This window comes from Phyllobates terribilis, unplaced genomic scaffold (genome assembly GCF_046119375.1).
Source record: "Phyllobates terribilis strain yellow unplaced genomic scaffold, ASM4611937v1 Scaffold_3__8_contigs__length_932513732, whole genome shotgun sequence".
NCBI classification, from domain to species: domain Eukaryota; kingdom Metazoa; phylum Chordata; class Amphibia; order Anura; family Dendrobatidae; genus Phyllobates; species Phyllobates terribilis.
Window position 1 is genome coordinate 905,746,187 of NW_027362763.1, and position 15,532 is coordinate 905,761,718.

At 39.9% G+C, this 15,532-nt stretch overlaps 1 protein-coding gene across 3 annotated transcripts in view; it reads left to right on the plus strand.

The window, feature by feature from the left end:
* WTAP (WT1 associated protein) overlaps nucleotides 1–15,532 on the plus strand; it is a 63,436-nt gene that overhangs the window by 16,204 nt on the left and 31,700 nt on the right. For all 3 annotated transcript variants that reach the window (XM_073672757.1, XM_073672756.1, XM_073672758.1), the window contains 4 exons: nucleotides 781–816; nucleotides 932–987; nucleotides 3,313–3,371; nucleotides 12,815–12,942. In XM_073672757.1, coding sequence (XP_073528858.1) covers nucleotides 787–816; nucleotides 932–987; nucleotides 3,313–3,371; nucleotides 12,815–12,942 — 273 coding nt within the window. In that variant the 5' untranslated portion in view covers nucleotides 781–786. The remainder of the gene's footprint in view (nucleotides 1–780; nucleotides 817–931; nucleotides 988–3,312; nucleotides 3,372–12,814; nucleotides 12,943–15,532) is intronic.

The following is a 15,532-nucleotide window of genomic DNA, read 5'->3' on the forward strand; positions in this document are numbered from 1 at the left end:
TGGGCCCCCCGCATAGACCTCTAGGCGGAACAATGGGCCCCCCGCATAGACCTCTAGGCGGAACAATGGGCCCCCCGCATAGACCTCTAGGCGGAACAATGGGCCCCCCGCATAGACCTCTAGGCGGAACAATGGGCCCCCCGCATAGACCTCTAGGCGGAACAATGGGCCCCCCGCATAGACCTCTAGGCGGAACAATGGGCCCCCCGCATAGACCTCTAGGCGGAACAATGGGCCCCCCGCATAGACCTCTAGGCGGAACAATGGGCTCCCCGCATAGGGGTGGTGGTTCTGGTGTCGTGGGCCAAATAAAACCACCCTTCAGGCCAGAGTTTGACATGTATGCCTTAGACATTTCTGAATTATTAACAGCATATGTCCTAAATATCCGATATGTGCTGGTCCCACCTCTGGGGTCTGCAACTGTCTACAGAGGGGGGAAGCCCAGTGATTGTGCTGACTGGCCCCAACCTGCACATTCATGCGAAGACTGTATGGAGAGGGGATCAGGCATGTGTTCAGCTTTCTCATTTCACTTCTATTGGCATTATAGAAACAGCAGAGCGGATACAATTTACCTTTGCTGGACTTTTATTAAAGACAGTGTGAAGGTTACAGGCTGTGATTCATTAATTGAAAATCCATTTTGCTTGTGAAATTCCATGTCTCTGCCCTTCTAATAGTTATTGGTCTACTCTAGTTTTTTTTCTCCTTTATTGCTTTCATATTTTGAATTTACTGGTTAAATAACTTAAAATGTCTGTTTTTTTTTCTCCATAGGTCACAATGACCAACGAAGAACCACTTCTGAAAAAGGTTGGTGTAAAATGCCATTTTATCAGTTTCACTCTAGAAGGGTTTTGTTTGTTTCTTGTTGTCTTTTTTTTTTTTTTGCAATTGAGCTCAATACTGTATATTTGGCCTTGTGCAGGTTCGTCTTAATGAAGCGGATTTCAAAGTCTTACCAAGGGAAGAACTTCTTCAAAGGTATAAAACATGCTGCTCTGTTTATACAAAACATTGCTTTGTATCAACCATTTTATGCTTGTTCTAGAATATATAGTATATATTATTACACTAGATACATGCTTTGCACACATCGTTCCACGTGTAGTCATATAGTTCAACGCAATATCTGTTCTACTAATGTCATGAACTTGAACTTAAATATTTCTTTAAAGAGTATATATTATAATTTTTTTTCTAGCTACCTGACAGCATTTAACAGGCACTGGCAGGGGGGCATGTGCTTGTCATGCCAATTCTCCTGTTAAAGTCAGCCTGTAGCAGGCATTAATAGGAGATTGTGATTTTAGGCACACTTATCAGGGATGATGCAGTGCTATGTATAGCACAAGCCATCAGACAACCGCAGCTTCACTATTAAATACGGTAAAAAATAATTAAGAATATGAAAAAAAAATAAAAAACTTAAGTTCAAATCACCCCCCCCCCCCTTTGCCCCTTTAAAAATAGAGCAATACACCTGTTGGGTATCGCTGCGTATGTAAGAGTTCGATCTATCAAAAATATAAAGTAAATTATTCCCATCGGTAAACGTCATAACGAGAGAAAAAAAAACACCAGAAATACCCCAATGAGCATTTCACCTTGCTATTTCTTTCTTCTTTCCCACCAGAAGAAGTAAGTTGAAATGCTCATCAGGGTGGGGGGACGCAGCGTCTGGATCTATAGTGGCTGTTATCAATTCACAAACAGCCACCACTTTATTGCAATATGCAGAATGGTTATTGGATTTAGACACTGGTAACTGTTTATCTGTTGAGTAGCTGACATTGTCCTGTATGTTGACTAATCCCTAGTCTACTGCATTATATACTATTATCAGGCTTGCTTTATTTGTCCCCTCTTTTAGGCTGTGTGCCCACTATGCGTTTTTTAAGCGTTTTTTGCAGTGGCAATTCCGCTGCAGAAACGCGTAAAAAACACTTGGTAGATGGTCTGCTATGTTACCCAATGATAATCTCCGCTGCGGATTATCATTGTGGAAAAATCCGCAGCACTACCAATTATTTTGCGTAATGACTACATGTGCACATGCTGATATTAAGCGATTCAATGTGCGGATGGTACCCGGGTTTGGAGAAGAGGAGACTCTCCTCCAGACTCGGGTACCATAGAACCTGTTAAAAAAAAAAAAAGAAAAACGCTCAGGAAAAATCTGGAGCATTTCTGCATCGTGGGCACTTAGCTTTAGGCTGTGTTTACACATTGCATTTTTGCTGCGTCTTTTTTTTCTGCAGGAAAAGCCTGCCGTCTTGGCAGTAAAGAAGCTGCTTACAAAAATCAGGTTTTGCTGTGTTTTTCAGGATCCCAAAGTCCAGCTTTGCTTCCACCACAGAAGTATGAACAATGCAAGTTGTTAGGTCACCAATGCAAGACATGTAAAACATGGTCAGAGCCTTGAGTTTGTAGGACAATGTTTACTTTCACACTTTGGTCAGCCCTTGAGTTGGTCAGGTATTATTCAATTTCACACCTTGATCAGCCAATATTCACTTTACACATATTGCTAATTTAATTAAATTGTACTAATCCTAACCTCCATCCTCGGGTGAGAACACCAAGACCTTATGTTTTAAACCAAAATCACAAAAATAAATGTGTTTCACATACTGCTGAACCTGATTTTTTCCCACTAAAAACGCAGTGCAGAGCTGATTTTCCATTTGTGTATTTTTTCATGAACTTCTTTGCTCAGAATAGTCACTATTTTTTCAGACATTAAAATATCTTTTCCACTAATTAATTTGATCAAATTACCCTTTTTTCCAAAATAGTTTTATGGTTTCACATATGTCTTACATTGGTGACCTAACACCTTGCATTGTTCATGCTTCCGTGGTGGAAGCAAAGCTGAACTTTGGGATCCTAAAAAGCGCAATGTGTGAACATAGCCTGTGGCTTTATTCACACCTACTGGTTTTGGAATAGAAATACTGATCAAAAATACAGGAGTGTCTCTAAAACACAGAACAGGTGTCAATCTTTCAATTATGGTTTTTCTCTGTAAGTTCCACGCCTGGTTTTGGGGCACAAACGCTGATGATAAATACTGACCAAATTCTGACATGGAAATAAGCCCTTAGTGAGACACCTTTCTGTATTATATTTAGCTAATAAAGATTTATATATCTATTATTGATTTTCTAGTGTTCATATCCTTTGTCTCGGGATTTATTTTATTCTTAGACTGTTCTTTTAATATACAGTAATTATGGAGCAGAAATGAGGCCAGTGGGAGGGTAGATGTGTTTTTGCATATTTGTAAAACTTTTTATCCTCTTTTAGGTGGAAGCAATATGAAGCTTATGTTCAAGCTCTCGAAAGCAAATACAGTGATCTGAATTGTAAGTCTGTTGTGTAAAATTAAGATAAATTTTTCTCTTCTATTCTACATGCATATAAATTTGTATCATTCTTCGTGTTTGAAAATGTAGTTATTTTCTAACAAAAAATACAGCTTTTTTTTAATGTTTAACGACCTGTGTTTTGTAATGGTTACATTATTATTATTTATTATTATAGCGCCATTTATTCCATGGCGCTTTACATGTGAAAAAGGGGTGTAATACAAGAACAATTACAACAATCTTGAACACAATGTGACAGCGACTGGTACAGGAGGAGCGAGGACCCTGCCCGCGAGGGCTCACAATCTACGAGACATAATCTAATCTGTAAATCAGTGGGGAGTTTTGGCACAAGATTCCTTTGAAGCGGCTTGCCCCATAAACAGCAATTTTGAAATGCAATTTTCATTGTCACTACTATACGTATTTGCTGCTGTGTACTGTGTGAGGGCACGAGACTTGCACAGATGCAGTAAGACACAGAACATAGGAGTATAGGGACGATGTCTGACCCATCTCTTATTCTGGAGCTAAACATATTGTGAACTGTCCATGTAACAAAGGCCTTTGATCCAGCACTTCAAGTAAAACATGTATTTTTATTTAAGGAAATGTCCATCCGAGTCCTAGAGGGAGATGGTCTTCCCCATTTACAGCAATCATCATTCAGGTTGCTCTTCTGGCATGATTTAAAGACTAGTTGCTAACTGAAAATATGAAAAAATATCTTAATACTTTTTTCCTCCATGTTAAAAACATTAAAATAGCAGGGATGCATATATCCTGGCCTCCTTTTCAAAGTATGTTTCAGAGTATAACCTAGAAGATTTCAGAATCACAGTGAGTGTAACTCATGCTGTGCTTGGTTCAGGCAGGATGAATCAGATGACTATCACAGGTACGGCCCTCATCTATCAGACTGTCCAGCTGATATGCCATGAGTATCCAAGGAATATTGAATGTAGTAAAAATGCCAAACAAAAAAATGTTTAATTTTTTTTCAGCAAATCTTCCTTTTTGGTAAAATTGTTTTAGCCCTATTCTGCCTTTTATTGCATTTAAAACTGAACAATAAATGAAGGCTCCTTCTGTTAGTGTTGCACAGGGGTCAAACCTTTTCCCTTATGAGCTTTTCTTTACGGCAGGAGGCGAGAACAGACATTATCCAGCCTCTGTCACTTCTGCATCAGGAGGAGTAAGGCGCTGCTGATTTCATGGACATCAGCCAGTTTCCTAGTATGCACTTTTCACTATTTAAGCCCAGGTTGTTATTTTTTTAATTCAACCTGACTTTTTTTTCAGCTGCTACCTAAAAACCGGAGGAAAAAAAAATGTTTTCTCTACAAGACTGTCAGGATAATAAATGCAATTGGCAGGTTATTTTCTGCTTCCTTTTATACTTAATTCCTGATTTTTTTTCTTTTGAAGAAAAATAATGTGCTCTTGCATTCATCTTTAGTACAATATAGTAGATGCTGTATTTGTGGTCACTTTGTCCCAGTTAACTCAACTTAAAGGGAACCTGTCATCAGGACTTAATGCTAAAGTCATGGCTAGAATGAGGCTGTGCTGCTGATTGATATGATGCCTGAAGTGAAGGGATCCGCTCAGTGGCTGCTCATACTCATCTTACGGAGTTTTCAGAAAATTACATCTCCTGTGCTTCAGAGCAGGACATGGGGGCAGGGTCTTCTTTTCGTTCACCCCCCCCCCTCCCCCCCAGCCGCCTCCTGTTTTTTGTGCAGGTCACTGATTATTCAGTGACCTGCCTCCTTTTTAAAATTTTGCACCGCCGCCATCATTGTGAGAGTGGTGGGTGTGCAGAGGGAGCCGGCGTCCTGTGTGCAGGACTTCAATAAAATGGTGCCACAGGCGGCGCATGCGCATATCGAGATCTCGACTTTTTTTTTATTAAAAGGAGGCAGGTCACTGAATAATCGGTGACCTGCAGAGGAAGCTGGTGGGGGCAGAGAAGGAGGAGAAGACCCTGCCCCCTCGTCCCACCCTGAAGACGTCATTTTCTGAAAACTCCATAAGGTGAGTGTGAGCAGCCACTGATTGGATCCCTTCACATCAGGTATCAGATTAATCAACATTACAGCACCATTATAGTCATGCCTTTAGTTTATAGGGCTAAATCCTGATGACAGGTTCTCTTTAAACAGAGTGCACTATTGTTGTTGACCCAAATTGAGTTTGAGGGGTTGTTCTTTTGCAAAACTTTTTCATTCCATATAAGTTCACTGTTTAAAAAAAAAAAGCTTTCTGTCTTCAGATCTTCCAGAGATGTGTCAATGGCTTTACCATGATCTCCAATGTTTGGCTGGAGCTGTAACCTCACATTGATGGCACTACAGACAGTCACTGAGCTCCGCATCTCCTGCCGTTAACATTTGCAGAGCAGCTGAGCTTAGTGATTGGTTGCAGTGCTGTCAGCATGATATCACACTGCATCCTATACACAAGTAGCAGGGTATGTCAAGTGCAAACGTTTTCTTTAAGGCGTCATGCGGGCATTTGACCATGATGGCTGTAGGAGCTTGTTGGACATTCTTAAACCTAAGGTTATGGATTTAGACCACTTTTGTAGTTTTAATGACCTGCAATATACTGGGAAGGCTTTACACAAGGTTTTGGAGTCTGTGGCCCCCAATTCATCATTTTGTTTTTAGTATTTATCCCTTTTTTGTGCGATTACCGCTGTTTTTGGTGCCTAATTCTTCAAAATGGTGCAAGTGATTCATGAATTTGGCACAAAGTAAAATAAAATGGACTTTTTTTTTCTGCCTTTTGGCACAAAAAAAAAAAAAAGTTGCAAAAAGTTTAAAAGTCACACATTCTGCAAAATGATGCAGGAATTGCACAAAAATACTAGTGTAATCAAAAATATATGGAGGAACTGGAGTGAAAATGTTGTTGCATTTGATGAACCTGGCAAAAACATGGAATTGCTAAACCTCACCCACAAGGGGGAAAACCAAAAGAATAGGCAAGAGACTTCAAAAAAGGCGCAAATAGAACAATTGGGTGCAAAAAGAAAAACAACAAAACAGTACACACAACTTAACGAAAAAAAGACACAAAATACAATGATTCAGGGCCTGTCTTTTTAGGCAAATGAGCAATTGCAAGATCAGTCACTGATGTTGAATACTGTAGCGTTCTGCTATACTGAGCCATAAAAATTAGCCCAATACTATTATCCACCAGGTTTTACAGAAGCCACAATACCTTGTAGTAGGTAACATTCTTGGGGAAGTTGCTCTTTCGGAAAACTGTGGCCATAAGTCCATGGCCCCACTATCAGTATTCGGTCCGTATTTTTTCTCAGGAGTGGGAGACAAAACCAGGTGAGGAACAATCAGAGAAAAGGTATAATAGAAACAAGTCACCAATTCTGCATTTATCACCCACTCCTGGTTTTGGCTCCCACTCCTGAGAAAATTACTGACCGAATACGGATAGTGGGGGCCGTAGCCTAAAATGCAGGAACTGAGCCCGCATCTTTCTTGGCAGGTGATGGCTGTATTATTCAGCCATCACCTGCCTCTAACAGTTGCGGGTGTAGCCGAGCTCCACACACTGCTGTTAATCTGCTGAATGCCTCTGCCATTCTGTGACTGCGACACTTACCTCGCATGTCCAGAGGGTGCGCTGTTCCAACCGTGCATCAGCGCGATTGCGCCTGCTGAAGACCTCCGTGCTTGTTATGGTGTTATTTCTATGAAAGCCAGCCTGTAGCTGGCTTTAATGGGAGACCGTGATTTTTGTGGTATACACCAAATACTGCAGTATTGCTGAATATAGCACAAGCAATCGGATGGTTCAAGTCCCTTAAGGGGACGAAGAAATGCAATAAAAAGAAAAAAAGTTTAAATAAAATCTGAAAAAAAAGTTCAAATCACCCCTTTTCGCATTAAAAATTGATATATATATATATGTGTATATAATATAATTTGCGGTATCACTACGTTCGTAAAAGTCTGATCAATCAAAATGTAAAATGAGTAAACTTGGATCGGTAAAATGCTCAATGACGAAATATCAAAACACCAGAATTGCGTTTTTCAGCTGTGACAGTGCAGAGTAATGCAATAAGAGACGATCAAAACACTGTATCTACCACAAAGTCGTATCAGTAAAAACATCGGCTCAGGGCGCAAAAAAAAAAATAAGCCCTCACACCGCTCCATCAACTGAAAAGTAAGCATGCTACTCCTCTCTCGGGAAAATAGCAACACAAACCCACAAATTATTTTTTTACATTTCATTATTTTTTTTCCCCACAAACAATGCATGCACTTTTTTTTTGCCACATTTGGAATTTTTTTTCCCTACTTTCCAGTACATCATATGATAACATGGATGGTGTCATTCAGAAGTACAACTTGTCCCGCAAAAAATAAGCCCCTATACATCTATGTCAACGGGAAAAGTAAAGTTATGGTTCTTGAAAATGGGGAAGAAAAAAGAAAGTGCAAAAATGGAATATCACCCAGTGGGTTAAATATATATTAAATGAGTCGTGCAGTGAAAAGTTTACTGTCAAAGCATGTTTATGCAAAAAAATCACAACCGATTTGTCTGCCCTTATCCTTGTTGTTCTGACTAGTTTCACATAAAGTATAATACGGAGGCTTTTAAATGGCCATAATAAAGGTACAGACCTGCCTGCAAGCTAAATGCTTCAAGCACCAGCATCTTATGAAGCTCATTAGCCCAGCAGGAAGGCCAGGATTGCATCTATAGTAGAGACACAAATAAGCATCAGTATTACTCAAGTATATACTGTCCTACTTTTGACAAGATTTATTGCACCAGATTTATTAAAGTGGTTTGGTATATCTACATTTAGTTTGGGCTAGAAATTTGCTCTAAACTCTTGGTGCTTTATTTATTTTTGTGCATAGTAAGTCACACTCTTCATGCTTTTTCATCAAAGGTGAAGAAATGCGAAAAACACAAATTAATTTGGTGCAAGTATTAGTGGACAGTTTTTTTTTCACAAATTGTTCTAGAATTCTGGTGCATTTAATTTAATGAGTCTCCCCCACTGTTCTTGTATGCGTTACTATAATGAACCAGAGCCTCCTTGGATATTAGGTAAATAAATCCATCTTTACATGTGTATAGATTGTGGGATTGATTCTGCAATGAAACGCCTACAACTGCTTGAGGTCCATTTACATCAGGAATTTCAAACACGTGGGCTGCATATGGCCCCTGCAGTCTGCAAGCACCAGATTTCCCAAGACGATCGGGCCACCACAGCAGAGAGCCACTGGCCTAACAGAAACCAGCAGCTGACCGCATGCCCACCGTGTGCGGTGCATGACATCACTGCCATAAGCCGCTGCAGATGGGGGGGGGGGGGGGCGATTGGGGGGGGGGGGGGGCTGCGGACTAGGTTTGCTGTGGGAGCGAGGACAGGTGAGAAGAATCTGTCTTTTTTTTTTTTTTTGTTTGTTTTTTTCTTTGTATATGTGAAGAGCGGCAGGATGGGGGCCAGTTAATGGGACTTTATTACAGGATGAGGTCCAGGATGGAGGCACAGTGACACAGGATGGGGGATTTGACATTGTTTCAGGATGGGGGGCATTATTACAGAATTGAGGCCATTTGTAAGTCATCATTACTGTATGAGGCCAATTAAAAGCCAAAAAATTGTGAAAATTTAAAAAAAACGGAAAAAAATTTTGCCGCTGTCTTCTGTAAAATCTAAACAAAACACGTACACATTTTGTATTGCCGCATCAGGAACAATCCAAGCTATAAAACTGTACTGTGACCCATTTGATAAACCAAAAATGTTCAAAACATGATAAAGTTTAGAAAAAATGTTATAACTGAAAACATATTATTCCACAAAGAATGCCACTTGTCATATTATAATTTTTCTATGTGTGGCCCATTAATCCGACTGAGTTTGAGACCTACGGGTTATACGGACCGACCGGCAACACTAATCGACCACCGATCAGTGAACGTTTACCGATCGCTGGTCGAATTATTTACATAAGCAGACCGTGTTAAACAATGCATGCTGATCAATCTGTAATTGATCAGTAAGTATAGGCTGCCATTGTTCTCCACTTTGTGAGTCCTGTTTGCACAGGATGATGCACCGCCAAAATTGATCATCTTCTGCGCTGCACAAAAAAATAATTTCACCTGATGAACGAATGCGTTGACCGTTCAATGAGGGATCCCCAGTAGGATTATGGTGAAACAAGCATTATAACTTTCATTCATGATTATCTTTCAGTATAAATGAAATTTTACAGTACACTGAGGTTACAGATTGATAATCAAATGCTACAGATAACAATCTTCCCTCAACCTAATATATAGTAGATTTCTTTCTGATGTCCTAAGTTTTTACAGTGGGACTACTAACATTACTTTGTCCAGTTAAGTGCTGGTGTACTTTTTTATACTATATCAGTTTTATTACTGAGACTCTGAACGTATAAAAAAGTCGTTCAGTTTCATCCAGTAAATCTGGATGATTTTTGTTCTTGCTTCTCATCCGTGTGCAGTCCGTTTTTTTTACAGCAGCAATTTTATTACTATTTCCTATGTTCCAAAATTTCAGTGTGTTTGTGTAAAGTTGATGCTATATGTGTCTCTACATCGCTAATATGGCATTCAATTTTTTTTGTTTGCGCACTTAGACTTGAATCGGTGAGTCTAGTCCAATGCCCGGTAGAAAATCGTGCAGAGGATGTTTTTTTTTTTTTCCTCACACAGATTCAATCAGTGACCTGCAATGCCCATTGAATAACATCAGTGCTGTCCTTTTTTATTTATTTTTCTTTCAGACAGCACTCTGAGCGAAATTTAAAAAAAGAATTAACTAAAAAAGCACAACTTTTTTTTTTTTTTTAAACAAGGAATGAATTGAAAGGGAACTAAAATATTGTACAGTACAGTTTGAGTTTATATTTCTCATACTTCTCAAAACTGTGGTCTTGGAACAAATAACATTGTATCCTGAACATCTGAGCTGATTTCCCAACAAAACTCTCTGAAGATACCCATATTGTGTTCAAACTATGCCTTTATTGAGCGGCAGCATTCATATTTTTTTCCCTCTCTGCAAAAGAACATTGAGGCTGTGTGCCCACGATGCGTTTTTTAAGCGTTTCCGCAGTGGCAAAAACGCTGCAGAAACACTTAAAAAACGCATGGTAGAAGGCCTGCCATGTTCCCCAATGATAATCCACATGTGCTGTGCACATGCTGTGGAAATTTCCGCTGCGGGTTATTGCGGAAAAAAACACAGCACTACCAATTATTTTGCGGAAGTGCTGCGTTTTCGCCGCCATTGACTTACATTGGAACGCATGGAATCCGCATCACTGCATCTGCAGATGCGGAATCCATGCGTTTCTATGTGCGGATGGTACCCGGGTTTGGAGAAGAGGAGACTCTCTATGGTACCCGGGTCCGGAGGAAACTGTAAAAAAAAAAAAGAATAAAAGAAAAAATAAATATTATACTTGCCTTCTGGCGGCCCCCGATGTCCTTGTCTCTGCTTGCCAGCAGATCGCGGTGGACTGAAGGACCTGTGCTCATGTCATAATCATGTGACGGGTCACGCGACGCTGACATCGGCAGGTCCTTCAGTCTACCGCGATCTGCCGGCAGCCAGGATGGAGCGAAGCAAGACTGCGGGGGCCATCGGAAGGTAAGTATAGATTTATTTTTTCTTTTTTAACATTCTTTCGGTCACACTATATAAATTAATGCCGGTTGCATGGATTTATATAGTGTGACCAAGTTGACAAGCACTGATGCTAAAATCGCTTGGAAAGCGCTTGACAACCCGCATGTGGAAATGCATGTGAAGAACGCTTCACATCCGCATGTCCCTGGCAGGAAAAACGCATGTACAATCCGCATGTACAATCCGCATGCGTTTTTTTCTGCCAGGGAGATGCAGAAACGCTCAGGGAAAATCCGGAGCATTTCTGCATCGTGGGCACATAGCCTTAGGCCTAGTTTACATGTTGCAATCACAGCTGTTAACCAGCTGCCAGTCATCCACATGCAAGCCAATTAACGATCACGGGCCAACCGCGGGTGTTTGATGGTTCTGTATTCGTAGAATGTTATCAGATACATCTCACATTTATACAGGACATTGTGTTCCAATAACTGATTATTTTTTTTTGCAGGGAATCTGTTACCATGTTTTTGCTGCACTATCTGAGAGCAGCATGATGGTAGGGGCAGAGAACAAGGCAGTTGTATTTTGGCTTATTAAATCCCTGTTTTATCTGCTGCAGATCTAGCAGTTCTCTGAATGCTGAGCTCTGTATAACCCCGCCCACACCACTGATTGGCAGTTTTCTGTATACACTGCATAGGCAGAAAGCTGCCAGTCATTGGTGGGTGTGGGGTTATATTGAGATCATGAATAAAGAGGACTGCATAACAGCAGATTTATCAAAGTTTAATCTCCTGCTGATAAAACAGTGATTTTATCAAAGCTACAGCAAGCAGCCCAGTAATCGCTGGAATCAGAGTCTGTCTTTACATTATGCTGCTCTTAGATTTGGTTTAAAAAATGGCATAAATCAATAATACATGTGAAAATAAGAAACTTTATAATATCTTATCAGCAAAATCTGCTTCTTTTTCTTCCAGTACTGATCATTAATTTTTAAAACTTTCAATTCATGTGTAGAATCTGTTCAGTGAAGACAGATTGTTACATTACTGAGAGAGAATCTTATCAGTAGCAGCTGCAATCTCCTATCTCAGTAATTTAGCTATTTCTTCACTGAATACAGATTTTACTTGATAATTGAGACTTTTGAAAATAGTACAGGAAGAGAAAGAAGTGGACTACTATGTTAATTTATCACATTTTCTTATTTTTACGTGTATAATTGATCTGAGATAAAGCGCTTTCCAATAAAGTCGTTCTCTAATTATTGGATCATGTAAATGGCCCTTTATTATTATAATTAACATTTGAGTCTGTGGTGTTTACTACTTAAAACTCAATTGCTACTGAAGATTTAAGCGAAACAAAGGTTTTAAGGGAAAGTTATTAAATTGTTACCTACTTTCAGTTAAAGTATTGACAAAATAAATATAAAAAGATGAGACTGAGAAAATTGGATGACTCTGTTCATACAAGATATATATTATGTGAATTTTATAGGGTTTTGAACTTTTCTGGAAAATGACATGGTTTATAAATTACTTTGTTTTCATCAAATAACATTTTTTTGGGAAAAAAAAACACAATTGCTAAAATTCCCTGGAAGTTCAGCTTTTAACCTTTTTATTAATATTAAAACACGTATGAAAAAAAAGTCCATTTGTGTTGTTCCAATGCATCAATCAGTTTTCCAAAAGTTTCTAGATTTTATTTTTTAACTGAAAAAAACAAACTAAATCTTATGTTTTTGAACTTGTGTCTGCAGCTAATGATGTAACTGGACTTAGAGAATCTGAAGAAAAACTTAAACAGCAACAGCAAGAGTCTGCCAGAAGAGAGAATATATTAGTCATGAGATTGGCTACCAAGGAGCAGGAGATGCAGGAGTGCACGGTTAGTTCCCTACAACTCTACCACAGTAGTTTTTTCTTTTTTGGTTTTGCGACTATCATTTTTGGAATATTTACCCCTTTCCAGCCCATGACGTCTTAGTATTCACATTTGCGTACCCCCTGTTCAGTGAGGGCTGCTGCGCTGAGCCCTCACTGAACGGAGCACATGTCAGCTGATTCTTACAGCTGACATGTCCCCGCAACAGCCGCGGTTGGAATTGCGATCCACCCGCGGCTGTTAACATGTTAAATGCCGCTGTCAATCTCCGACAGCGGCATTTAACGCGCGCTTCTGGGTTGCGCGTCATAAGCCCCACCCATCAGCGACCCCGTCACGTGATCGCGGGTCACCGATGGGTGGGCATGACAACCCAGGGTCTGCAGCAGATGCCTGTGGTTGTCATGATCTCATCGCTATGAGCGCCACCTAGTGGTCGGCGCTCATAGCACAGGACCATTTCTGCTATATGCAGGGGATCTACTGATCCCCTGTATGTAGCAGAGCCGATCAGACAACTGCTGCTTCTAGTCTCCTATGGAGACTATTGAAGCATGCAGTAAGTGAAAAAAAAATGTTTTTAAAAATATTAAAAAAATAAAGTTTAAATCACCCCCCTTTCACCCCATTCAAAATAAAATATAAAAAAAAAACCCCACATACACATATTTGGTATCGCCGCGTTCAGAATCGCCCGATCTATCAATATAAAAAAAGAATTAATCCGATCGGTAAACGGTGTAACGTGAAAAAAATTCTAAACGCCAGAATTACGTTTTTTGGTCGCCGCAAAATTGCAATAAAATGCAATAACGGGCGATCAAAACATCGGATCTACCCCAAAATGGTATCAATAAAAACGTCAGCCCGGCGCGCAAAATATAAGCCCTCACCCAGCCCCGGATCACTAAAAATGGAGACGCTACAGGTCTCGGAAAATGGCACTATTTTTTTGGGGGTTTTTTTACCAAATTTTGGAATTTTTTTTCACCACTTAAATATAAAATAACCTATACATGTTTGGTGTCTACGAACTCGTAATGACCTGGAGAATAAGAATGGCAGGTCAGTTTTAGCATTCAGTGAACGTGGTAAAAAAAAAAAAAAAAAAAACAACTGTGGTATTGCACTTTTTTTGCAATTTTACCGCACTTGGAATTTTTTTCCCGTTTTCCCGTACACGATATGGTAAAACTAGTAATGGCGTTGAAAAGTACAACTTGTCAAAAAATAAGCCCTCACACGCTCATATTGCCCAAAAAATAGACGCTATGGCTCTGGGAACAAGGGGAGCAAAAAACGAAAAAGCAAAAAACGACAAAACCCAAGGTTGCGAAGGGGTTAAAGGGGTTGACGAAATTGTTGAAAAAAAACAAAAAACCTGAATTTGTTTGAGAAACTGTACTAATCTATTTATATGCTGTCGTATATTGCAGCTCCGTACCGTTCACAAAATGTATTTCTTCTATAATACTAGAATACCAATTATTTTGCGGAGGTTCTGCGTTTTCGCCGCCATTGACTTGCATTGTAACGCATGGAATCCGCATCACTGCAGATGCGGATACCATGCGGTTCAATGTGCGGATGGTACCCGGGTCTGGAGAAGAGGAGACGCTCCTCCGGACCCGGGTACCATAGAACCTGTAAAAAAAAAAAAATAAAATAAAATAAACATTATACTTATCTTTTGATGGCCCCCGGTGTCTTTGTCTTGGCTTGCCGGCAGATCGCGGTCCTTAAATCTTTCCGCGAGCTGCCGGCAAGCAGAGACAAGGATACCAGGGGCCATCAGAAGGTAAGTATATTTTTATTTTTTTACCATTCTTTAAGGTCACATTATATAAATCCATGCTGTTTGCATGGATTTATATAGTGTGACCAAATTGTCAAGCACTTTCCAAGTGATACTAAAAATCGCTTGGAAAGCGCTTGACAACCCGCATGCGGAAATGCATGTGAAGAACGCGTCACATCCGCATGTCCCTGGCAGGAAAAACTCATGTACAATCCGCATGCGTTTTTTCTGCCAGGGAGATGCAGAAACGCTCAAAAAAAAAAATCCTGAGCATTTCTGCATCGTGGGCACATAGCTTTAGAATGGTAAAAAATAAAGATTATACTTGCCTTCCGATGGCCCCCGATGTTTTCTCCGCTACGTCCGGTCTGTTGTATGGGTCGCGGTGGGGTGAAAGGACCTGCCATGACATCATTTAGTCATGTGACAGGTCACGCGACTGCTGACGTGCAGGTTCCATTGTGTGTCCCTTTTTAGATTTGAAAAATAATTTCTGCATGATGCCTTTTTCTTCTGTTCTAAAAACACACTTGTCGAAACCTAAATGTGGTCCCTCTTTTTCCATTTGCATCAGTAATGCAATAGATCTGTTTTGTACACAAGCCTCAAAGAAAAAGAATAAATATAAACCTTACTCAAATTTGGAAAATTAAAACATTTTCTCACTTGATGTTAAAGTCTCTGCCTCTTAAGAGTAGGTACCTGCAATCCTGCTCAAGTCTCCACTGTCTCAGTATTTTGATAGTTTTGTGAAGCTTCCTGGTTTTTAGGTGGGAGATACCATTGGGAAGTGGT